Below are 24,811 nucleotides of genomic sequence, written 5' to 3'. Positions count from 1 at the left end.
TGATTTCTGCAGCATAAAAAGGATTTGTTTGACATCACTGGACTGACAAATACTCAGATTAATGAGAAAGTCCAAGGAACTCTGAAGATCTAAGAAGCATAATTGAAGTTATAATTATATAAATTTACCTGTATATACCTATATATTTGACATGTCACCATATTGCCAAGGTCTGGAAAAAGACCAAAACTGTCACTGTCCACTGTGATGGACTGAGAGGCCAAGCCAAATGCCTTCTGCAGAAAAGTTTTATGGTCAGATGAGACAAAGACTGAGCTATTTGGTCACAGTGACAAGAGGTATGTTTGGAGGAGAGGTGAGGCTTTCAAACATAAGAACACTGTACAAACTGTCAAGCATGGTGGTGTAAACTTCTGAACACAGCTGTGTAAGAACATTAAAAATGTTATTCGCTCTTTTATAAATACAATATTTTATTTAACTTTATTCCTACAAATCTTCACCACAGAATGGTCAATAAAACAGGAACAAAGTTGTGGATGCACTTAACAGTTTTAATTTTACCATAAATAATAAAAATGACACATTAGTCTTTCACAATACAAACAAACTGAAGTCGACAATATATAACCAGAGCTTCCTGGAAGCTAACAGAAACAGATAAGAAACCAAATAAAACACTATAAACAAACACAATGTTGTAAAAACAAAGTTACAAGTAGTGCTCCAGGAAATAATGTAGCATCGCTCCTGCATAATCAATAAAATAAGCATGTTTGCATTTCTTAGTAAGGATAACTGAAGTGAGGCGACACTGAGGTGAAACTTGGAGATGTCAAACTTTCAAGGTGCTCTGACTTTATAAAGTACAGCAGTGTTAAAAGAGGTGGAAAAATAACAACTGAGGTTGTTAACAAATATTTCTGAATTCTAGACAGCTTCACATCTGCTGCATTAACTACAAATATTCATTAGTGTGCAATAAAACAAACTCCTTCAACCCACACTGTGAATGGCAATATGGATACAGCCCCAGCTTCCTTATAGCTTTAAAAACTTGCAGCTTAATGAAAATATACTCTGTCTAGATTACACCTGAAGCAAGTTAGTCTTAAAATATACACATCTGACTTCAGTTTAATCACAATATACAATATCCACTATAAGGGCATGTGTTCAAATGATGGCTCTGGAAATGTGGTGGGTCATGAACCCTGACACAGGTCAGACCAAAGCTACAGTCAGACTGATAAATCAGGAAATGAATTAATGCATAAACATACATAATGGTACGGTTAGAGCTGGCCTTTAAAGTCGATCTGTGGTTACATCACAGACGTCTTACTGACTTCTTACAGCTTGTCTGCTTAACCACAGCACTGCTGGTGGCTCGGACACAAAGTCATCATAGATATACACCAACAACCTTCAAACTTAAATCACACACTTAAGAGTCGAGATTATCAGATTTTAAATGGGGCTGATTTTCTATAAAACCATGGCATTCCTGACCTTCTTTAACTCCTCTGTACATGGTGGATAAAGTCAGCTAATGATTCAAGAAATCTCTGCATGTCCTCAACTGGCTGAGGATCTAAATCTCTTTTATACCCGTTTTGACAGGGAGAACACCGACCCTGTCCTGTCCCCTCTCCCCTCAACCGACCCTGCTCCGGTCCTGAGCACTCATGAGCTGAGGCGTGTGTTCCGGAGCATTAACACCAGGAAGGCGGCCGGGCCGGATGGAGTGCTGGGCCGGGTGCTAAAAGACTGTGCTGCGGACCTGGCGGACGTCTTCACCTCTATATATAACACCTCGTTGTCCTGTTCACTGGTACCATCCTGTTTCAAAGCAGCAACCATCGTTCCCATCCCAAAACAGTCAAATGTCACATGTCTGAACGATTTCAGACCTGTGGCACTCACCCCCATTCCCGCCAAATGCCTGGAGAGACTGGTCATTAAACACATCAGAGCTGCTTTTCCACCATCCCTGGACTCGCACCAGTTTGCATACAGGGAGAACCGGTCAACCGAGGATGCGATCGCCACAGTGCTGCATACATTACTGAAGCACTTGGAACACAGGAACACCTATGCACGGCTCCTCTTTGTAGACTACAGCTCGGCTTTTAATACCATCCGGCCATACAAACTCCGTCCCAAACTCCACCAACTGGGACTTAACTCCTCTCTGTGCAACTGGATTGTGGACTTCCTCACTAACCGTAGACAGAGTGTCAGAGTGGGTAAGAACACCTCTTCCACCCTTGTGGTCAACACCGGTGCCCCTCAGGGGTGTGTTCTGAGCCCTCTGCTATACACTCTCTTCACCCATGACTGTATTTCCTCCTGCGCGTCCAATCTCATTGTTAAGTTTGCAGATGACACTACAGTGCTCGGACTTATATCCAACAATGATGAGACAAACTATAGGACAGAGGTGCAACAACTAGAGTCATGGTGCCACGACAATAACTTGGTCTTAAACACCAAAAAGACCAAGGAGATCATTGTAGATTTCCGGAAGAGGGGTCATAACAACCATCTGCCTCTCTTCATTGGCAGTGAGGCGGTGGAGAGGGTGAGCAGTTTTAAATTCTTGGGGGTAACTGTGACCGAGGACCTGTCCTGGGGCAACCATATCACCTCAGTTGTACGGAAGGCCCAACAGCGCCTCTACTACCTGAGGAGACTGCGGAGCGCACACATTCCCAGATCTCTGATGTTGAACTTCTACAACTGTGCCATCAGCAGCGTTCTGACGTATGGATTTCTAGTGTGGTTCCCCAGCTGCACCAAGGCCGATCAGCAAGCACTCCAGCGGGTGGTGAAAGAAGCTGGCAGAATTATTGGAACAAGTCTGCCAGAGATCAGTAATATCTTCCCCACTCGCTGTCTGAGGAGGGTGCACAGTATCCTGCGGGACCAACATCACCCTGCGCGCCACCTTTTCCATCTGCTGCCCTCAGGGAGAAGGTACAGGTCTATACAGGCCAGAACATCCAGACGGGCCAACAGCCTGTATCCACAGGCTGTGAGGCTCCTGAACTCTCTGCCCCCCTCTCACGGACAATAACCATATCCAACTTCTTAATAGCAATGAACTGGTCTGCATTGGTGCATCATATCTTTATTCTCTTCCCCCTCCTGCCCCCCCCCCTCTTTCTTAAATAGATAACTATCATATCTGATATCATATCTCACAGTACAATAATATTGAATGGGTTGCATTGTTGTATTTTGTCATGTTTCTCAGGTCTTTGTCTGAATTTCTACGAACATTATTGCTAAGGATTGTCTTATTGCATTGGAGTCACACTGGGTTAAATATGTACACTTGGGTTTTAAGGGGTATTTATTATTTTCTTCTTTTTTTTGGGTTGTATGGAAGCCCCAAACGCAATTTCATTGTTCTTGACAATGACAATAAATAAATAAATACTAAATACTAAATACTAATACTAACTGTTTTTAAACTTGGCGGGTAAATTTCTGTGGACCTGAGTAAGTACAGTGCTGAGTTTCAGCTGAGCTAAAATCACGCAGCAACCTTTAGAGCTGAAAAATGAACCAAAAACATAAAGTGGAAAAAAACTGTAGTTCCTCAAGTGGCCACTTGAGGCTGCCTCCAAAAGGCAAAAAGTCCCCATAGACTCCCATTATAAAATACCCACTTTCACAGCATTAATATGTTTACAGGTTGGCACTAACTGTGGATATTTCCCTCCTTCATATCAACTGTACAGGGCGTGGCTTGACCTTCACTAAGTGTATTCACTGAACTCGACCTCTTAAAGGTCTTTGTGTTGTTCTAGAGGCTTTTGGAGCATTTTTAATAGAATTAAATAATCTCTGCTAATCCAAGACCGCGTCTGGGTTTTAGATTTGGTGAGTGAAATTCTGCTATCTTTTAGGTCGTCCACACAGGAAACAGTTTCCTCACTGTCTATCGCTTTGTAGCTGATGGGTGATAACAAGGCTTCAGATGCTCCCTGTCACAACTAAATCAATGTTATCCCTCGCTCTCATTGAATGTCAGTGACTTTCTACATTCTTATCCTGTGGGGACGCACCTTAATCGAGTGATATATGTGTCCTAGAAATATAACTACAGGTTGCACAGATGCAGACTACTGTAATTGGCGCCTTAACTACCAGCATTTCATCCTACGTTTTTTCCCCAACGTCTTTTTCTGTTGTAAAAGAGAAACTTCATCCCCATACAGTGTTTGGAAGCAAGGCTGCAGAGAACGCGAGGGGCACCGTGCACAAGTAAAACTGTTGGTGGCATAATTGGGAAAGTGGTGACAGGCTGTCCTCACATGGATGCAGCTGTCGCTGAGGAAGCACTGACAGGTCTGTGCTGGAGTGCAGATAGGTGATCACACTATATGCATAATGTGCCCGAGTGCAATGATGGCTCACTTACTTGCACCTTGGCACAGCACGCAGCAAACAAACTGGACTCACCCTCACCTGGTGCGAGTACAACAGGTGTACTTGTGACTTCATTGGCTGATGTTTCCTAAAACTGTAAGTCTAACAGACAATGCGGCAAGCCATGTGGATTAAATATGAAGCGATCAGCGGTTTACATCAGAAGCAGCCGTACTTTCAAATTGATCCATGTTAGGAAACAATGCTTTTTTTCCTTCGGAATCCACCTGCTCGCATGCTACATGTGCACAGCTGATCGTGAAGCACTACTGTTTCTATTTTTCTATGTTTAATACATAATTGTACATATTGGTCTCAGAGTTCCTGCATGACTTAAATGTGCTCCTTTTTAAAGGTAGGTTGATTACTTTAGTCATTTAAAGTGAAGTGAATCTTTCCATCAGAAAATTTATATCCATCCATCCGCATGTGTCTAACAGAGTAGATATGCTTCAGCTACACAGGTTGCCTTTCACCCATGCCATTTGTGCATGATGTGCATTTCCTTCATCATTTGTTAATAACTCTGAGTATACATGCAATAAACAATAGGTATGATGTATGTGGCCAAAACATTTCCTGCTTTGACATTTAATTAAATACATTAACTCCAAAAATGACCAAAGTGCAGGTTGGTGCTACGATGGTCAGTGCTGCCACCTGAGAGCAACCTCACGGGGCCTTTTGTGTGACATCTTCATAGGTGTTCCAGTTTCCTGCCACAGTTCAAAGACAAGCTTGTTAACTTAGCTGGTGATTCTAAATTTGCTGTAAGTGTAAATGTGAGCATAAGTCTCTGTTTTATCCCTCTGATCCACTGACTGCCTGTCCAAGGGTACCCCGTCTCTCACTCAATGTTAATGCTGAGACCCTCGGGTGGGTTTCTCAGAGTAAAGCTACTACTCTACATCAAAAGGAGCCAGCTGAGATGGTTCCAGCATTTCACTAGCGCCTCCCAGGTGAGGTGTTTGGGCATGTCCAACAGGCTGGAGGCCCCGGGTCAGACCCAGGACAAATGGAAGAGATTATGTCTCTCGGGTAGCTTGGAAAAATCTGTGTCCCCCCAGGAAGCGCTGGAGGAGGTGGCTGGGAGAGAGGTAGGTCTGGGGATGTCTGCTTAGACTGCTAGAAACAGCCTAATTTAATTTGTGGATAGTAACCTATTAATAGGCTGAACAGTAATCTAACTGATCTAACTGAAAGCATCACCTCATCTTGAAGGCTAATGAGTGTATCACACGTGCGCACCTGTGGTGATCTATTGCAGCACACCTGCACACCAGTGAATCAAGGTAAGAGGTTAAACTAGAGGCCACCAGAGTTAGGTGTGTTATGGTACTCTCTACAGTACTTTTAAGACGCTATAGATCTTGAACAAGAAGGAAAATATAAAACATCTTGGGGAAACTGAATACTTACAGCATGATTTAAAGGGTCACATTTTTAAGACATCAGCACAAAACACTGGCAACGTCAATACAAAAACCAGTATCGGCTGAGTTAAAAGTGAAACATCCATCCCATTGCTCTTTGGTCCTATCAGCCATGGAGCTTCACCACCATGTGATCTTGAACTCGTAGATGGGCCTCTTGCAGTAGTAATGGTTGATGAGGTGTTTATCACAGACGCCGATGCACTGCTGCTCGGCGGTGATGCCGCGCTCGGCCAGGTCACTGACGATGCAGTGCAACAGGTCATAAACGTCCGCCACCGCCTCCCACGGTCCAAAGGAAACGTCCACCTCGCAGTGATGCTCAAAGAGCTTGGCCTCACTGTCCGAGCGTTCGAAGCGCAGAGAGTTAAAAAGAGGGCGTTCATACGGCGTGATGGGCATCTCCTCCTTGTAGACGCAGATCTTCAGCTTTGCAAACCGCGCCTTTTTCTGCATGGCTCTCAGTTTAGCGATTTCCACGATACGCTCCAGATTGTCTGAAATGAGAACAGAAGCATTTATCTATACACAGGATGGAGCTAGATAATTAGCTACAGTTTTTTAGAAAAAGAAATAATAACTATTTGTAGTAGTTCATTTCTTTGCACTGTCTCTGTACCTCTTTGGTCCCTTAAGTCTTACTATTCGTGTTTGTCTGGATATTTCCTGTTTCACTTTGAAGGTTAGTTATCTTTTGTGTCCTGCGTTAATTTTGCTTCCTGTCTCCCTCTTCCCCCATTCTTTAATTATTTCCTTATGTGTATTGTTGGGATGATAAACATGTATCATACATGTTCTCATCTGCTGTACGGCTGCATCTGATGTTTCTATAACAGCGACTGCTGAGCTGGCTGAACTGAGAGACTGTTGCTTCCTCTGTGATCGGGGTCGTGACCACTGCTTCGCTGTCAGAGGCAACGCCACAGCAGATGATTTACTCCACAGCAGGAGAGTCTTTAATTTTTTGCCATCTTTCATCTTTCTTAAAGTGATTTTAACTCTCTAAGTGAGAGCATTTAGACTCCTCAAGGAGGAAAACTGTCAGCACGTCATTTGGTTTTAGTCGTCACTTGGCAACAGCATCTGTGAGCTCTTTTAAGTCGACTAAGGCGAGAACACGAGCATTTTCTCACTCCCTAACCTCTTCTTATCGACAAGAAAAAGCTATGAACACCAAAATCAATGTCTGTGTTTGTTTTTGCCATGAACCTGTGCCTTTTGTGATGCTTTTCAATCTAAATAATAATAATAATTATAATACCAATACCAATTATAATACCAATAATAACAGCTGAATGACTCGCACTTGCACAAAGTAATCTGCAGCCTTTGTGGGTCAGTATGTGCAAAAACCGGCACAAACTGGATGAACTCGTCAAGATGTGCTATAATATTAGCCACCATTAACGACCTTTAGCATCCTTTATATGATGAGCTTCAGACGATTGCATCAGTGCAAAGGTTTGACTTTCATCAAATTAGCACCACCAGGTTCAGATTCTGAATTCTCTCCCTCGTGATTCATGGTAACAGCTTTGTACATTGTACCATATGTACTGTAAGTGTGTATGTATTGTGTTGGACTATTGCCTACAAAGCAAATGCCTTAAGGGGACATTAAAGTTTTACTCTACTCCCTAACAGTGTAAATATTTCATGTGTTTTTAACAGCGGGCTTTTGTAGGACAGAACATTTATGACGTATTAAGACTCAAGAGTTACCATGACTTCCCCATGGTACACGGTAACTTCAAAATGAATAGAGTCTTTAGTCTGTAGAGTTTATGGATTTTTATTTTTATATGTATTATTCTAGACACTTCATTTGCTTTTTGTGTGCACCACAGATAAATAGCTCACTTTATGTGTTTATGAAAGCATGTGTTTTATTAGGGACACAACCAGTCTTGACTCAAATCACTGTCTAATCTAGTTGCTTTCTTCCATTTTTAAATAAATCTGCCCGAGTACAGCCTCTCCGCTTCCTTTTCTCTTCCTGTCATATTTTGTATTTATTTTACATGAACCTTAATTCACATCTTATAAATAAACCATTTCCTTGGTATGAGGCCATTCTCGCTTCCATTAATCGAACAACACTTTACACTTCACACAGGATATGCCAAACTCATTATCAGGAGCTGCATCTCATCAAGTTGTTTCAGCCTTCAGCAAATAAAAATTTCATATTAGACTTGATTCATTTACTTGTTTGTTTTTTTTACACCCCTATCAGCTTACTTATAACAACCTGAGGGTTTAAATGCTAACGACAGCCAGGTTAATCTAAAGAGCATGGGGTGACTTCAACACAATGAAATAAAACACAACAACACTTTAAATATTGAGGCTCTAAAATGTAATTATTTGGTTCAGAAGTCGCAGAGACCCAAGAATGTGCTTCCACTGCATATGATTTACACTGTGTGCACATCACACACATTGAAAAGTTAAGTGTGTAGCTGTCACAGCATTATTACAGTCTGCAACATCTTTGAAAAGTTTTCTTTCACAAAGGTTGCATGTGTGAAGGACAGACTTCCCCAGATACCTTTGTAGTAGGGCAGCAGATCGAGGAAAGCTTGTCGAACTTTCTCCCCTGTGAGTGGCTGGATGTCCTCCAGGCTGTCCAGCAGCGGGCCGATGGCATAGTACTGAGCCTCTCTGTATACCGCTCTCACTCTGTCACGGTGAGGAAGCTCGCCTTCTCTGAGGAAGTTCAGGATGTCCCTTTGGATGGAAAGGCCATTGATAAACTGATAAAAAGCCTTAGTACTAAATCCCAGCAGTCACTGGTTATGTTTGAGCTTTTTCAATATGCAGAGTGTTCTTCCACAGGAAGAAACACTTGATTGAAATAGATTATTGATCACCTTCTGTGCTTTGACACAACTTAAATGGTGTACACAGCCGGCTGTAATTATTCTGTTGTCACTGTTGCCTCTTTTGAAAGCTGAAACTATTGTTTTTTTTTATATTGATTAGCCCTGCTGGGTAAAATCTGTTAAACGATGAATGTACAAAATGGCAAATATTATGCAGAAAAATATTCAATAATCCTTTTCCAATAGCTTGCTGTGCCTGGAGCACTGTGCACAAAGCAGACAATATTAAGGTTACCATGCCTGAAACAGCAAATGAGCATCCTGCTCACATAAACAACTGTGAAAGCAATGTGTAACCCTCAGCTGAGTCTGGCACATCCTGATGCCATTTTTATTATTTTAAGATCAGTTTTTACTAATCAGAGACAAAACATAAAACTCATTTTGTCTGAACACAGTCCTGGCAACTATTTCCTTGCATCCAGGTGACCAGTTCCTGAATATGAGGTCTTCAGGTGTTGGAATAATGTAAAAGGCAGAAAAAAAAAAAGAAACACAAAGTGTTCTTGAATGCCCTTCAGTCAGGACAACACATATCAGAAGAAGATTATTATGGTTATTTGACAGATGTGACACTGACTAATATCATAAACAATGTAAAAGAAGGAGCAGAGGTGGAGGTGGGTTTCAAAGAAGCTTGCAGCACCTCAAGCTAGGCTAATGTAGCTTAAATAGTGTCCCTGTATGAGATTTACCAATAGGTATCCAGTCTAGGAACACGTCAACCTTAATGTCTAATGATGATCTGCTCTGTGCAACTGGTCATTGCTTACAAATGCAGATACATTTAAAAGCTAATACTCTAAATGGTAAACATGATAGCTGAGGGTTGTGAGATTGAATGCAAACACTGAATGCAAACACAGGCTTTGTGTAACCAAGGCCTGCTCAAACACAAGTGGCAAATACAAATAGTAAGAGTGGACTGCAAAGGAAATCAGAAATCTTCCAGTAGCAACACTTTTTCCAGAGGACCATACAAAGCAAAAGGGTCACATAGTCGACAACTGAAGAAAAATTTGGTTACACTTAAAATAATTGTATACATGTTTAAATTAATCTGCCCTGATCAAACACACTGCATTGAAACATAGCTAAAAAGCATTAAAGACTCATGTAGTCACTTATCTTGACTGTCATGGGTCAGTCCCAGCCCCCAGGCCATACTTTGCCCATGTGTGATCTAGGTAGTGATTATCAAACTAAAATAAACCCACTTGGTGTTACTGAGTGATCCTAAAAACCACTGACACCTGACCCAAATCAGACAGATCGTAGCACACCTCTCATCATCACCTGGAGATGCTGAACACAGCATCTTTTCCTCTGGAATAAAACGTCGTGCACAATACTCAAATCGTTGACCAGAAACGCCTCCACAGCAGAGGAAAATGATTGTGTGACTGCATCATTACTTTCCTTTCAGCCAGATGTGCCACTGCCGTACCAAGTCAAGAAAATCCTTAGCAATACTGAAATCTTGACAGGAATTTTGAATCCAATTTAAAGTGCTGGAGCATGTCCTAGTAATCACACACCAGGTGTCAGGCCATTGAGACATACATGTTTGTTTGCCTTCTTCATATAGCTGTATGTCTTTTCCTTTACTCATCCTGCATATTTTATGTAGATTCACTAAGAGACACTGACTCAGAAAAGTTGGTTTCCTTCTGTTTCTCTGCAGCAGAGCCTGGAGGGCTTGTGAACTTAAGAGGATAAACTGAATGCAGAAAAATACTGGACGACAAGCTGCTGCAGTGCACAAGATAACAGCAGCCTGGAAGAAGATTTATTTTCCAGCGAGACAATAGGAACCAGAGCACAGAATTGGCTAAAAACATCCCAAATGAAAAGGCTCCTTCTGAGCGTGTGCAGCCTGCAGTGCCAGCACCCTCTGAAGTTTTCATTTTATTACTTTATGCAGTTACTGTATGTTCTGCCTTTCAAGCTGATCGAGTTGTGTTTTTAAATCTTTAATTACACCTCTTCACACATTTCAGCACTGAGCTCAGGTCAACATCACGTCTGACACTGTGGTCAGCAGCACAGGAGCACCACAGGGAACTGTGCTGTCCCCTCTTCTCTTCACCCTGTACACCTCTGACTTCTGCTACAACTCTGAATTATGCCATATTCAGAAGTTTGCAGATGACACGGCCATCATGGGGTGTATCTGGGATGATCAGGAAGAGGAGTACAGAAGTCTGGTGAGGAACTTTGTCGCATGGAGTCACACAAACCACCTGCAACTCAACACCTCAAAGACTAAGGAACTGGTTGTGGACTTCGGGAGGTCCAGAGAAGGTCCACTGCCGGTTCAGATAGAGGGGGAGGAGGTGGAGGTGGTCAACAAGTACAAGTACCTCGGGCTGTGGGTGGACAATAAACTGGACTGGTCATGCAACACAGAGCACCTGTATAAAAAAAGCCCAAAGCCGACTGTACTTCCTCAGGAGGCTGAGGTCTTTTAACATCTGCAGGAAGCTCCTGAGGATGTTTTACCAGTCGGTGGTTGCTGGAGTACTTTTCTATGCTGTGGTGTGCTGGGGGAGCAGCACAGCAAAGAAGGACTCATGCAGGCTGGAGAAACTGATCAGGAAGGCTGGCTCTGTGGTCGGCATGAAGCTGGACACTCTGGTGACAGTGGCAGAGAAAAGGACATTAAAGAAACTGATGGACATTATGAACAATGCCAGGCATCCTCTGCACACGGCCATAAACAATCAGAAGAGTCTGTTCAGTGACAGGTTGCTTCTCCCCAAGACAAGAACTAACAGACTTAAAAACTCCTTTGTCCCACACGCCATCAAACTGTTTAACTCCTCTCTGGAGGGGAGAGGGAGGGGAAACAGGAGGACAAAGGAGGGAACAACTAAGCTGTAGTGCCTCTTCACCTCACTGTACAATACCTTGTGCAATACTTTTTGTAAATAGTCAACAGTGCAATAGACTCAATACTTGAAATGTGCAATTCACTTGTATTTTTATTTTTTATTCCTATTTATTCTATTTATCCCCTTTGTATATTTTATTTATATTTGTCTCTGTATTTATATATGTGTGTGTGTGTGTGTGTATATATATATATATATATATATATATATATATATATAACAATTCTGTAACTGTAACTTCGGTCGTTGCTGTGCTTTTTGGAAGTCGAATTTCCCAGAGGAACCCACCCGAGGGATTAATAAAGTTCTATCTTATCTTATCTTATCTTATCTTACATAAGTCATCTACTCCGTTTGCTCTTGTATTCATATTTAAAGCTTTTCCATTGTAGCAATGGACGGCTCTGGGGATGATAGTGCTGGTGCGCCGTCTTTTACACTGAAATACCTTTTGTACATTCAGGATGAAGCCTATTGGTTTCAACGATTCCTGCTTTATTTTACTACTACTGTAAATATGCAAAATAGCTGTAGCTTTAGTATCACGGCAAATTTAAAGTTTGTGTAATCCTTTAAATTCTTGTTCATTATTTGAGGGTTTTATTTTGGTTCTTAGGTTGTTTATTGTTATATTTAGAAATAACAGAAGTACTTTTATGGTCATACGTGCATGTAAATAAAAACATGGGGTTTATACTGTATGATTAAATTCTTATTTTGCCAAATTCTTTTCACACAGCAGTCATAAAAAGTCATTATAAATAACATAAATTAAAAAATAAGAACTCAAACATTGGAAAGAGAAAGTACAAGTAATGACTATACAAAAAATAAAATGAGTTAAAGAGAAACGTGTTTTAAAAAAACCCGAGTTGTATTTATGCTTGTGCAAGTTTGCAAAACAGGTCTGTCCAGATTTTTGTGACAGTAGATAATAATAACAATAATAGTACAGTAACAGTGAGTCGTGATGAGGTGAAGGAGGGGGAGTACTGACTGTTTTACTCATGAGTCTAATGCTCTTTTTGACTTCGGTTTTAGACTCCTGTAGAAGTGTGAACAGCTGAGGTTGTGGGTGTGTACTGGGTCTAATGATGTTCTCGCCCTCCTGGTGGTATAAATTGGATTTTAGATTGGATTTTCATATCTCTTGAGCCTTTAGTTCTCCGTTTCGGTTTCTCTCCACTTGAATTCTTGTTGGGTTTTATTTGGTATAATTACTCATGTTAGTTTTCCTAGCTTTTTCCGACCCATCTTCTTCTATATATATATATATATGTCTTCTCTAAGTGTTAGTCACTGACTTCCTGTTTTATTTTGGCAGTCATGTGTCCTTTGTGCTTTGTGTTTAATTTTACTTCCTTTGTCTCATTATCCCTGATTAGTCTCACCTGTGGACCCAGCTGTTCCCTATTTCCCTTTTTAAGTGTCAGTAAAAATTATTTCAGTTATCCTTTGCTCTTTGTCACAGTGTCAGTTGCCCTTCCCTGTGTGGGTTTTTTTTTCTGGATAATGCTCGTTGCATTCTTGCTGGGCTTTCCAACTGTAGAATTAAAAATGTGTTTTCTGTTTACTCAGTTTGTCTTGAGATTTAAACTCAAGACAAACAGGTAAACTTGTCGATCAGGTGGTTTTATTAAGGACTCTCCTGGCCACAGCTCTGCCTCTTTACTGCTCACTGTGTGTCAGAGAGGACAGGCTCCAGCTCCACTTAAAACTAGGACAGAGTTACATTCCCAGCTACTGTGTCACTGAGCTTTTTATTACTGCCTGTTTTTCTTTTTTTCCCCAAAAAACAGGTTACTTGGACTGTATCTGCGAATAATTCCATTCCCACATGTGCTCCTGCATACATTCACAGTCTGCGTGCACTTACAGCAAATGCCAATAACATGCTTGTGCTGTCCTGTACAAAGAGCATCGCCTTCCTGCTTTTCTCCACAACACACAAAAAAAAAACCCTAGTTATCACATCAAACTCTTCTTTAATGCAAAAACAGATTACTGACAGCCAGATAAAATACTTACTAACAGCTATCACTAGTCTAAAAATGCAGGCAGCTAGCTAACCAATAGGCACCAAAATACTCACCAATCAGGTAGTCTAATTAAGACTCCAGTCGCCACAGGCCTAGAGACCAGTTGGTGACCCCAGCCCCTGTGGCAACTATTGATTGGTAAGGAAAATTATGTCTTTCCTGGCCAGCTGGTCCATGGTTGTTAGCGGGTGCTACTGCCTGTAAATTCAATTGTTAAAGCCCCACTCAGGCAGGCTTATTGACCAGTGACTGACCTGGCCTGGCAACCTCTGGTCACTAGGGAAAATATGTATTCCTTAATTGATTGGAAAATGGTTGCCTGGGCTTGAGGCCAGTCGGTGGGGAAACTGGCCAAACCAAAAACTTCTTCTGCAGAGACTGTTCACCTTCAAAGTAAAAGCTAAGCCTCACTGCTTTAGCAAAAATATTTCAAAAGGGGCAACTTTTACTTTGGCAGGCAAACCTTCAAGTTTTCACTTTGCAATGCACGTTTTCAAGTTTCACTAACGGTCCACCAGTAGTTGGGAAGTGCTTGCAGAGAAGTTGGCATCTTTAAGGCAAACTTTGGGAGACTGCAGCAATCTGCTTCCAACCATAGCAATCGCAAATTTTTTACTGCTTTGCAACAGCTAGCAACCATTCACCAACTAGCTGAAAAATACTAATTTTTCCTTAGCAAACAGAAGCAGCTATCCCCTCAGACATGTTTTATTTTATCTGGAGAATGACTGACCTATGTGTGAAACACAGAGTTTACAGATCTCAGTAAAGTCTTGTTAAACTCTGCTGAGGTTGTTTTTTATAAGAGATGTCTAAACAGTAAACTCTCTTTTTTTCTTTTTAATTTGCCACACCTTTTCTGTCATGGATTTTTAGTATTTGTGACATTGAGTTTTGGTACTTGTCATCTTCTTATTGTGGCCTTTCTAATCTTCACAGTGGTTTCACTGTGTAATCAGTGTGACTCTGTCGGTCTGTTTATGCCCCCATTGCCGTTTCCTGTTTATTGAAAGTGTCACCCTTCATGCTCACTTTTGATTCCAGTTTGTTTCTTCGGATAAATAAAGGTTTTCTTTCTGTTTAATGCATCTCGGTTCCCTCTGCACCACTCATCCATGACATTTTCAGTCCTTTTCTGCTGACTTTGTTCGCAACTTGTCTGCCCTCCATAATCTAAAATGACAGCAATCTAACTAAAGGCCACAGTGTTATGTTGTGACTAGGGCTGGGCGATATGACCCAAAATTCATATCTCGATATTTTTTAGCTGGATGGCGATATAAGATATATATCTCGATATTTTTTTTAAAGCCATAAGTTAAGAACAAAAATAGAGTTCTTAGTCACACTGTGTCCCAGATGTCACACGGGCACTTTTATTTACATACAGCGTAGATGTACATGAAGAAATTACTCAAAAATAAATTATCAGCATTTATTAAATAATCATGGTCCATAAATAAAAGAAAACAATGTTGTTTTTGTGCATAACAAAAAGCTCACAATTGTGCAGTCAAAATGTAAACTAATAGACGCTGAGCATAATAACAAAGAGACAGATTTCAGAGCTGCACCACGTCTCTGAACAGGTGCCATTTATGGTCCTTATACACACACAGTACGTATCACTCCGCGAGGCTCCTCCCCGGTAGCCGTAATCCTCCGACATCAAGCGGTGTAGCTCCGTAGCTTAGCAAAGTCATATTAAAACATTTTTTGACAGATTGCTGAGCGCTGTGTACCACATAAAATCGGTTTGTGGTCAGTAAGCACAACCAGAATTCATACATAAGGCGCGCTGTCGATTTTTGAGAAAATGAAAGGATTTTAGGCCGTGCAGCTCCTCCGGGCTGCATGTCGTTAGCGCGGTTAGCTCGTTAGCGCGGTTAGCTCGCTAACACGTTGACGCCGTCCAGCCCCACGCACGGTAACTCGCTAACGGAGATTTTCCGCTTTCATCTTGTCATTGCCTGCAGGTGAAGCTATGGGGGAGGGGGAGTTGTGTTCAGTGAAGGAGAGGCGAGGCAGAGTAACGTTGCGTAGAGACAAAAGTGGACGAAAGAGAGGCAAACCTGCGGCTCCACAAGTATAATTATAACGTAACATAGACTATATCGATATAAACGATATTGTCACATCTTATATCTCGTATGAAAATATATCGATATTTTTAAAAAACTCGATATATCGCCCAGCCCTAGTTGTGACAGAGGCTGCAATTTTCATCCTATCACAAATACAATCTCAGTATGGACATTATATCTTCGGAAATAAGCAACAAATAAGAAAAAGCAGCGGCACAGAAATAGATACGTAAATCAACTTTGAGTGCTAGCAGAAGAGACCAATTTATTTCACAGAATACCTGATTCACCGAGACCTGTCAGAATATAATGAGCTGTCTGCAGCAGCTTGAAAATCTTCAGATCACAGAGCGTGAACCTTTCAAAAACTAAAAGTTTGTCCTCCACTAAGCTGCCTTTTAAAAACTTTGTACTCCCACATATAACCCTCCTCTTCCTCAAACTCATAAGGAGATATCACTGCAGGCAGCAGCACTGATAATGATGGTAATATCTTTGCTTGAATCTCACCCAAAGTAAGCTCCATCCCGATCGATGAAGTAGCGCCCCTCTGCATCGCGTGGGATGTAATGACGGCCGCTAAACATGGCAGCCAGCATGGTGTCCTCATATCGCCGCAGTGTGGACAGGCGAGTGGTGAAGTATGTGCCCCCGACGTTTAGAGAGATGACCTCTGGAAACTTAAAAGGAGAAATACGACAGATTTAAAATGAAATGCATATTTTACGGTGCAAAAAAGCAAATCATAAGTAGGTTTTAAGATATTTCCAGTGAAATTCGCCACGTGCATTTTAAGAGGCTTTAAGAGGCCAAGGTAAATGTGATATTACACCAAAAAATGTACTGGAACCGATCTGAGATTCCAGTTACATTTGTTTAGATCTTCTAATAATTTACTGGTCAGGTTCAGTCTCCATCAACAGCTTTACTTTCTAAATCACGTTCTTTCCAGCTGATGAAGATTTATTTTTAAAATGTATGGTGCAGTAAAAATGTCTTTTTAATATGATGATTTCCCTTATGAAGGAAATACAGTTATCCAAACTTGCCTGCCCTGTCTTAAAAAGTAAACCTAATAAGTGGTTGTGCCAGCCTTAGCAGCAAGAAGTACAATTAAGTGTTTGTGATAACTGACAGTGAGTCTTTCTGTGGATGAGTTTTAACCCACTTTTCTTTGGGGTCTCTTCTTCCAGTGTGGCTGTTTTAAATTCAGCCACACTGGAAGGTTTTCCAGCATGAACAGGCTGATTAAGCTCATGCAAAAGCATCTCAATCTGTTTTAAGTCCACAGTTGGCCACTCCAAAACCTTCATTTTGCCCTTTTTCAGCCATTCAGAGGTGCACTTTCTGGTGTTTCAGACCATTGTCCTGCTGTAAGTCAGAGTGCTTTTAACCTTCAGGGCATGAACTGATGGCTGGACATTCTCCCTCAGGATTTATTGGTAGAGAGCAGAATTCATGGTTCCATCAACTACTGACCCTTACTGAGCCAAGTGAGGCCCACGGTTCTTCAGATGTTGTTCTGGGTTCTTTTGTGACCTGCTGGATGAGTAGTTTTTGAAATTTGTGGATAATGGCTCTCACTGTGGTTAGTCCCAAAGCCTTAGAATAGGCTTTGTAACCCTTCCCAGAATGATAGATGTCAGTGACTTTGTTTCTCGGATGTTCTTGACTTTGACATCTTTGACTATTATAGTTAATTTATGATTTTTGGGAGGAAGTCAATTTCTTTTTCACATAAGACCAGGTTGGTTTGGATAGTTTGAAGTAAATTTAAAAACTGTATTTTGTATTTACTTGGGTTATCTTTATTTAACATGCAATTTGCTTGATGATCTGAAACTAAAATATTTCTCAGCCGCTTTAAATGACATAAAAGGCAAAGTTAGAGAGGCAAGGCTAAGATGGCTTGGGTATGTGCAGCTGAGGGATAGTGGATATACTGGAAAACAGATACAGCATGTTTAGCTGCCAGGTAAGAGCAAAGGAGGAAGGCGCGGAGAACATTTATTGATGTAATGAAAGACAAACTGCAGAGGGCTGGTGTGATGAAAGCAAGAACACTCTTTTCACTAAGTGCAATAAGACAATGAATATTACTTTATTTTCTATTGCAGATTAAGAAAATCTTGCTGTGTGAGCAGGTCTCAGCAGCCTGTGGTTAAGATGATTAACCTGCTGTGCCTGTGTTTAGCTCCATCAGTCATGTGACACAATTGCTAGCCAATCATCACAGGATTCAGCAGCTCAACCAGCCTCTGACCTCTGGATAAATATGTATACCCATCAGCACGGTGTTGTTATTTGGTAGTAATAAGGTGGTTATAATTAACGGGATGTTTATGAGAGTGTACCTGCAGTTGGTGTTTAATGAGTTTTCTTTATGTTAGAAGCTGTGTTGTTTGGTGGCTTGTGCCACTGTTTTTTTTTTTTTTTTTCATGGAAAAGAGGCCTACCTCCTGTTCCTGGGTGTTCAGCGAGGAGCGGAGTGGCGTGCTCAGAGTCAGGCTCGGCGAAGGGGAGGCCGGCTTTCGGAACTCGTCCTCCACAGAGTCCGAGCTAGACATGGCATCGCCCGGTTTCTCGGTGTCCCCAGCGGCCGAGAATACCACCATCACTCTGGGTAGAGGCAGCGTCCGTCTCTCCTGAATGAAGCGTCTCACCCGCGTAGCGGCGGGCAGCGGGCTGAAGGACAGAGACTGGCGCTCTCTGCTGCTGCAACCGTCAGAGCCGTTGGAACCGCTCGAGCCATTCTGCTGCATGCGCGCGGCGGGCCAGCTCTCAGCCAGGCAGGTACGACACAAAGCAGAGCTCGCGACTGTTGGTACAGAAAACAACAAGAAAAAGGAGAGGGCAGGAGCGGAGGGTGTGGCCCGAGCAGCTGCCAGTCCGGCTTTCACCGGAGCGAAAGCGGAAGAAGCGGTACCCCGCCTCCGGCGACAGCAACGTGTAGGTAGGAAAAAGATGAAAATTTAATCCCGACGTTAGCAAGCAGCACGGGGACCGTGAGGTTTTTGGAGCGTGCGTACTCTGACGTTCCACGTCGTCATCACGCCAAGAGAGTGAAGTACGCTGAGATTGGAAATGAGCACTTTTTCAGTAAACTTATAATGTTGATTGCAGTTTTATTTTTATAAATGTAACTGAAACTATATGTCAAACATTTCTTCAGGAAAAAAATCTATTAAAATATTTCACATTTTTCTTTAAATATTGTTTTTGAACCTTGGATTTTTGCCAATTTTATTTTACAAATTTTACTATTTTTTAATTTTAATATTATATTTTATTTATTTATGTTTAATTTTTTTTTAAATTTTATTTTTAAAAGTTGGAAGCCAATTGAAGTTCATCTTTACATGTTGTTTTTGAAGTTTTTTCTTTGAATATTTTATTTATTTTTAGCTAGTTAGTTTTCAAAAAAGAAATGGGATTTAACGTACTTTCTTTAAAATGTTTTTGTTTTTGTTGTTGTTATTGTTGTTGTTTTTTTTCACTGACTGACCAGTCAGTATTTAGAAGTAGAATGTGAGGCAGAGCCTTCAGCTTTCAGGGCCCTCTTCTGTGGAACCAGCTTTCAGTTTGGACTCAGGAGACAGAAACAATCTCATCTTTTAAGATCAAGCTTAAAACTTTCCTTTTTTATAAAGCGTTGCATGTTTCTTCTTCAGTTACCTTTTTCACTCACTATGTGTTTATACACCTCTCTGCATTCATTATTTGTTAATATTAATCTCTGGAAGAAAAAAAAATCAATAGAGTCCACAAGAGTTTTTCAAAGGAAAATGTTTAATCTGGTCAAAACAGCAGGAAGGATAACAACACCCCTCACTCCCTGAGACATGGTCGAACAGGCCACAGTTCTAACAGCACCTTCATGTTCCAGCTCCTGTTTTAGCTAATTTCTTCCATATTTCTTCAGTGTAGATTTTTTTGTCTGTGCATATTCTTCTTTTACTTTCTTCCTTTAGATGAAGGTAAGAGCTCATGGTTTCTTATCTCTGGTGCCCCAGATAAGGACTGCCACTGCTTGGCTTTGCTTTTTGTTTTTTATCTTTAGCTTTCTGTCCAGTTCTTGGTTTATTGGTTACAATTTAATTTCTTGAGTTGTAGTTTATTTTAGCTTTTCATCTCCTGTGTCATGCATTCAGTCTTGCTTCTCTTGTGTCCTTATCCCTATTGGTTTCAGCTGCATCCAGTTACCCTCTTGTGTCCAATCCCCTCGATTACCTCAGTGTGAGTATTCAAGCCCTGACTTTTACTTTCTGCTTATCCTTTAGTGTCATTCCCCACATATGACATGTCAAATATCAATGTCAATCACTGTTTTGCAATATGATATAGAAGCAACGATTCCAGATTCTTTTTTCCTTTCTCACCCATTCTCTCCTTTGTTATAAGGTGTTTAACTTCGTCGCGTGACGCTATCTTGTTTCCAGCATGTATTTGAAGTTGTAACAGCACAAAATGTCCAAGGAGATGGAGGCGATCGTGGCAGTTTGTCTTGTAATCGGAAGGTTGCCGGTTCGAGCCTCGGCTCCGACAGTCTCGGTCGTTGTGTCCTTGGGCAAGACACTTCACCCGTTGCCTACTGGTGGTAGAGGGCCCGGTGGCGCCAGTGTCCAACAGCCTCGCCTTTGTCAGTGCACCCCAACCCATCTGTGGCTACACTGTAGCTTGCCATCACCAGTGTGTGAATGGGTGGATGACTGAATGTAGTGTAAAGCACTTTGGGGTCCTTAGGGACTAAGTAAAGCGCTATCCAAATACAGGCCATTTGCCAAGGAGATGCATCTTTATAGATAATGCAACTTAATTGGATTGATGATTAACATGATTAACTGGTCTGTCTAGAGATTTTGTTTGCTTTTACTGACAACTTGGTGGAATCTGAAAGTAACCCACACGTGTGACGCAACCACTGAATGATAAATCATAGACTGGGAATTGTCACAAAGCAAATATAGCAACATATTATAGTGACACTGGAATCATTATTCATGGTAAATAAAATAAGGACCTCCAAATGAAAGATGAAACTATAAAACATTTTTGAGTCTTGGTGTAATGTCTGGATAACTGTGATAATTGTGAGTCAATGAGAAGACGTTTTAAAAGGAAAATGCAAAATGCAGTTTAATTTATTTTATTTTTATAAAAGTTGAAAGCTAATTGAAGTTTATCTTTATATATTGTTTTCGAAGGTGATATTAATAATAACTAATGATTAATATATAATTCATAGTTCAGCATATTGAGAGAGAGTACGACCATGCAGGCTATGTTATTCACCATATTACCATGGTGTCATTCCACTATTATTACCAATAATTACCACCCCCGCTAGAAAGTTATGAGTAGAGATGCGCAGTAACGTGTTACAAGTAATGTGCTACTGAAATCCGATTATGTTTTTCAAGTAAAGGATTACTATTACTGCATTACTAAACCGTGATTTGTTTGTGAGAGTCTCATGAGAATGACATACGAGCCTGCGACATCCGTGGCAGCAACAGACGTGTGTTAGATCAACAATGGATAATATGGAGTGCGGGAGAAAGTACGACCATGCAGCTTTTAACGTTTGAACATTACTTTGAGTTTGATTCCCCTAAAAAGTGCCAAAAACAGCGAAAAATCTGAGCAAGCACCTAGCAAGCCCCCAGATCCCCCCACTGACATGACCCGCTGAGGCACCGGGCAAACCTCCACCGACCCCACTCCCGCTAAACAGGTGAAAATAGATTTAAGAGCAACAGGACTTAGTGCCACTGAATCTTTTATTTTATTTATTTTTTGCTCTGTTTTACTTGCATTTATTTGAAAGAGTGAGTGTAAACACAAAAAATTATTTTATTTTATATGCTTGAATATGCGAAGATAGGTTAAATGTTAAACAAATTTCTTCAAGTCAAAGACTGTTATATCATTCATATCACATTTATTTTTTGCTTGATGCAATGTGCATAAAGTTAAAAGATTAAAACTAATAAAACAAGTTTTAAAAAGAGACTGTTGATTGAATTTTATATGATAGATTATGAGGAAAAAGTAGAATTGGGATGAAAGGTCTATTGCTTTAGAATGTATTCAGCTTGTGTATCATGTTTTTAAAAAGTAACTAAGTATTAAGTAACTAATTACTTTTGAAAATAAGTAACCAGTAAAGTAATTGGATTACTTTCTTGGAGAAGTAATTACTATTTTCAAATAACTTGACCAACACTGGTTATGTGACTGCTTCAACCAGCTCACACTGTGTCGTCAGGTTAGAAATAGGCTCAGAGCAACACTCCCCAGTAACAAGCAAGTCACTCCTCCAATCAGGAACTCACAAAGACCCTCACCAAACAATAAAAGAGGATCTGTTGATTTTCTGACTTGTTAAAGACTTGTGACAGCCCTGGCAGAGCTACCATGGTCTTGTGGTGTGGTGTTACTCTCTCTCTTTATCCCCACCTCCTCTCATCTGCTGTTGTGTTTGTTACTGAGGCAGCATTTTCCTATTCTGACCTGTGCTTTTTCCTGTCCCGATGCTAAAGCTAGGGTCTGTTTTGTCACTGGTCTTTTATACTTTGTAGCATAACTCTGTTGAACAAATACAGGTATGATATAGGTGTCACTTTCAGATAGTATTATTTTATTTTTTGTGTTGACATTACTGCTGCACTTGTTGTCGATGTCTTTAATAACTGATGTCTGATAGTTGCCAAAATAGGAATTTCCCAGAGGGCAATAAACTTTAAAAGGGGGCAGGACTGTGGGCAAAATTTAGCTCAGCGCCTGCTGGTTATCTCCTTTCTGCATAGAAAGGGGAAAATTCTTACTGACTTACTGACCGACTTTCTTGCAGGAGGCGGGTTAGTGAACGAGTTTCACAGCTCGTGAAACTTAGAAACCAACCTGGTGACTAAAACTCAGACACGAGAATTGAAACTTAAGAATGAAAATGAAATCAAAACAAAACTTTAAACACTTTGAAAAGTAATAAAGGCAAACTCAGGTATATTTAAAATAATTCAAAAACCCCAAAATATACAAAAGCCATTTTAAAAGTTATTTTAAGTCATTTTAAAGTTAGTTTAAAGAAACGGTTTTGCCCTGATTCTGCCTCCCTGTCGCCTTTCTGGGAAATGTGGCACATGATTAACACGTGTTGACTCAGTGTGTGTGGCTGCTGCATGATGTCATGGATGGCAAGGTGGTGACGGCTGCATTAAGCTATTAAAACAAGCTGAACAAGTTGTTAAAACCACACAGAAGTTCTGTTCCAACGTTTTTAGTTGTTTAAGTCTTTTTTTTTGTTTACTAATAAAACAACAAATATATTTTAATACTATGAGAAACTCATGGCAAACAAACAAGCAAAAAAATCCAAAATAACTCGCACCAGGACTCACATTACTACTTTAATATATACATAAAATGTCGATAAATGCTATTATTTGAAATATTACTACATAAATAAATACATTACTGTAAAACTGTTAATATTTTCTAAATGGGTTTTTGGGCACAACAAGCGAGAAGCAATTAATGAAAATGACTCCGAAGAAGATAAAGTCAGATGTCGTAACTGACCTCAAAACCAGATACAAAACCTGAGTGGTTGGTGTAGAGGACACAGTCTTTGAATAACAGTGTTTCCATTCCTTATCTCCTTAACTGCACCACTCATCCGCACCTTTGTTTCCTCATTAGAAGAGTACAAGTCGCTGTTGAACATTTATAGCTGGTGGAAATACTCAGCAGCAAGGATACTCACAAATATTCCATGTAGGGAACATGTTACTCCAGATACTGTTTATTTAATGTGCAATTCAATTTTAGATTATACTGATTAATTTTAAATCACTACATGGTATGGATGCATAGGGTGGCAGAAAGGGCGGGGGGTCATGTTAGATTCTTAGTAGGTGAAAACACAATTCCTTTGTTTGCAGGATCCCATTAACTCAGGCAAGTTTTCACCTGAGTAGGTCCTTAAGTAACGGCAGGGCAGGACGCAAGCACGATCTACTAGTGGGTAGAGTCAAAGGCAGGATCTACTCGTCTTCCCTGAGAGCAAGGGAAATTATTAGAGAGTGCATGTGAGAAATATGCAAAAAACGGGAAAGAAAAACCATCAGGAAATACGTTTTCACACCACTGTACAGTCCAGTGACATTGGAGGTAGCCACAATCCTTTTTCTTTATCGTTTCAGAGTCATGTGGCTGGGCTTAGCCTGTATCAGCTGACATGAGGTCAGAGGAGGGGTGCACTTTGCACACGCCTTGCACAGGTTGCCAGGCTATTGCAGGTCCAACACAGAGAGAGGGGCAACCATTTAGTCATATCGTGTAGGTCTTTGGACTGTGGGAGGAAGCTGGCGGAAACGAGAGAATATGCAAATTTCACATTAAGGTTCCAGCTCAGATGAAAGTTTAACTTTTTTGCAAGTGCTAACCATTGCACTGCTGTGCCACCATAAGATTACATTTAGTGTGAGAACAGCTGAAGAATTCGGCTTAAAAATATCAATGAGAGTTGTTGCTTCTAAATAAAAAATGCTGAAGAGAGTGTTTTTGCATGTGTGTCCACTTCAAACCACACAGAGTTTACAGTTGAGTGCTTGACGGATGTGGGGGGTGTTGAAAGAGGAAGCGCAGCTTGTCGTCACTGTGCTGCTGCTACCAGAAACTGCAGAAGAATGAAGACAGACGGACCACAGAAGGTAACACAGAAACACAGCAGATAAAACACATTATTATTATTATTATTATTATTTTTTTACAATTAAGGCTGTATAACATCGATATGTAAAGGATTTTTTTATCTGATGAGATGTTGGAACAAAAAAATCCAAATCATGATTTCACTGGTTTCTACATTTCTCTGGTGGCTCAATGGTGTAATGCTTAAACGAAAGATCCCCATTTGATTTTGGGGTTGTGTCCAAAAGGGGAACTGGCATAAAAAGCCGGCCCAATCAAACATGTAGAACCACCTGCTGTGAATAAGTGAGCAGCTGAAAGTAGTTTCATCCTCTACATTTATCTGAAAGTTTAAGATTTTACCTGCAAAAGATGTGACCA

The 24,811-nt window shown here is 40.8% G+C and overlaps 2 protein-coding genes across 14 annotated transcripts in view; one reads left to right on the top strand and one right to left on the bottom strand.

The window, feature by feature from the left end:
- Nucleotides 1-3,155: 3,155 nt before the first annotated feature.
- On the bottom strand, nt 3,156-18,766 carry kctd7 (potassium channel tetramerization domain containing 7). The gene is made up of 4 exons (XM_086309341.1): nt 18,193-18,766; nt 16,247-16,416; nt 8,386-8,564; nt 3,156-6,331 (listed from the first exon to the last, which is right to left on the bottom strand). The coding sequence occupies exons 1-4, from the start codon at nt 18,496-18,498 to the stop codon at nt 5,955-5,957; spliced, it is 1,032 nt and encodes a 343-aa protein (XP_086165467.1). The 5' UTR covers nt 18,499-18,766; the 3' UTR covers nt 3,156-5,954.
- LOC147321045 (uncharacterized) overlaps nt 17,954-24,811 on the top strand; it is a 33,027-nt gene continuing 26,169 nt past the window's right edge. For 2 of the 13 annotated variants that reach the window (XM_086309347.1, XM_086309344.1), the window contains exons 1-2: nt 17,954-18,689; nt 19,926-20,408. In XM_086309347.1, the coding sequence (XP_086165473.1) occupies nt 20,204-20,408 (205 nt within the window). In that variant the 5' untranslated portion in view covers nt 17,954-18,689; nt 19,926-20,203. Of the gene's footprint in view, nt 18,804-19,925; nt 24,451-24,811 lie in introns of those variants that run through there. The other 11 variants (XM_086309343.1, XM_086309342.1, XM_086309354.1 and 8 more) reach the window with 11 other exon arrangements.

The sequence above is a fragment of the Aulonocara sp. 'chitande type north' Nkhata Bay genome, linkage group LG10 (assembly GCF_057382095.1).
Source record: "Aulonocara sp. 'chitande type north' Nkhata Bay isolate Kocher_YH1m ecotype deep benthic linkage group LG10, A_spYH_male_GT1.1, whole genome shotgun sequence".
NCBI lineage: Eukaryota > Metazoa > Chordata > Actinopteri > Cichliformes > Cichlidae > Aulonocara > Aulonocara sp. 'chitande type north' Nkhata Bay.
This window is presented reverse-complemented; position numbering and strand designations above follow the sequence as displayed.